Source organism: Echinops telfairi, unplaced genomic scaffold (assembly GCF_000313985.2).
Source record: "Echinops telfairi isolate 266 unplaced genomic scaffold, ASM31398v2 ScPeMD7_3533;HRSCAF=4204_0, whole genome shotgun sequence".
Taxonomy (NCBI): domain Eukaryota; kingdom Metazoa; phylum Chordata; class Mammalia; order Afrosoricida; family Tenrecidae; genus Echinops; species Echinops telfairi.
Window position 1 is genome coordinate 92,043,391 of NW_022107431.1, and position 1,545 is coordinate 92,044,935.

General features: G+C 37.0%; 1 protein-coding gene across 1 annotated transcript in view; it reads left to right on the forward strand.

Annotated features, from left to right (window-relative positions):
* The window catches only part of ME1 (malic enzyme 1), a 178,235-nt gene that overhangs the window by 130,960 nt on the left and 45,730 nt on the right, over window positions 1-1,545 (forward strand). Inside the window, exon 7 of the mRNA XM_004696285.3 lies at window positions 828-937. Within this exon, the coding sequence (XP_004696342.2) occupies window positions 828-937 (110 nt within the window). The remainder of the gene's footprint in view (window positions 1-827; window positions 938-1,545) is intronic.

Sequence of the window (1,545 nt, forward strand, 5' to 3'; positions counted from 1 at the left end):
TTTATATGTATACATGCCTATATTTAGACCTAAATAAATGCCCTTTGCCTCCTAGTTCTTTCCTCTATTTCCTTTTACTTTCCTCTTGTCCCACTATCACGTTCAGCCTTCATTTGGGTTTCAGTAATTCCTCTCGGTTACACTGTCCTTGATTAAGTACTACCTGACTTCTTACACCCTCCTTGCCATTGATTTTAGATGACTTGTTATTCCCTTGTCCTTGGGTTTGTTAACACTCACTTCTTTTTATATCATTTTATTGGGGGCTTCTTTCCCCTGCCTCACGCTCTCCCATATCCTCCTGAAACCATCGGTCCATTGTTTTCTCCTCCAGATTGTTTATCTCACCTAATCTATCTAGATAGACATGCAGAGACAATAATATGCACAAAAACAAGACAGAGCAAAACAAAGCAACAAAAGAAAACAATACAACAACAAAAAAGAAGAAAAGTGAAAAAAAGAGAAAGAAATGGAATCAATGTCACTGACTTTTCCAGGGAGAAATTGCCAATCTGGGAATGTTTTGAAATTAATTAATATGGATCAATGTATTGGTAAAGCGTTGGGTAGGCAAACAGATAGGTCCTATAGCAAGTGTAGCAAATGTTCTTGGTCGAGTCGAGATGGTGTGTTCATGGTATAATTCTTCTAACGTTTCTGTACATCAGGAAATTTTAACAATAAAATATATATATATTTTTTTTTTAACAATAAAATATTTTTTAAAGTAAAAGAAAAGGTGTTCCTTTCCCATTTAATGTTTTATCGTCCTTTGTCTAAAATTTTGTTTACCACTTTTAATGTAATTTTTTTTAATCACACAGATATGGCATGAACTGCCTTATTCAGTTTGAAGATTTTGCAAATATGAATGCATTTCGTCTCTTGAAGAAGTATCGAAACCAATATTGTACATTCAATGATGATATTCAAGGTAATACAATTTAGATCAAGAAAAATGTTTCAAATTAGTTCATAGTTGTTATTTTTTGAAGTTTCAATATTTTATTCAAGTTTTATTTTAAGTGATGTTAATTACAGCATTTGATGGGGGAGGATCTAACTCCACACAAAATGGACGACTCTAAAATGTACCCATGAAACGGCTAAAAAATAAACTGAGTGGAGAAGGCGCCACCAGCCCAATTGAGATTCTGGGTGCTGTCGCCGTGTGGTTCCCATTACCGAGACCTTGCCAGCTCGCGGGCGGCTGGGGGTGCTGGTGTTGGAAGCTAGTCCATACTCTGGTGCAAGGACACAAAACCACAACTTGAGAGGGGTTAAAAGTCCGGGATTATTGGCTTCATCACCACCTACCTTCTTCACCCCAAAATAGCGCGCGCGCGCACACACACGCGCACACACACACACACACACACACACACACACACCAGCTACCACACCCAGCAGAGTACTTTTGGTGTAAAGAGGTGATGGACGTGGGAGGAAACAAAATCAGAATGCTGATAATTTTACATATATTTATACAGATAGATAACATAAGAAATAAACAGTTAATTAAATTATAAAGCAGTACAAATG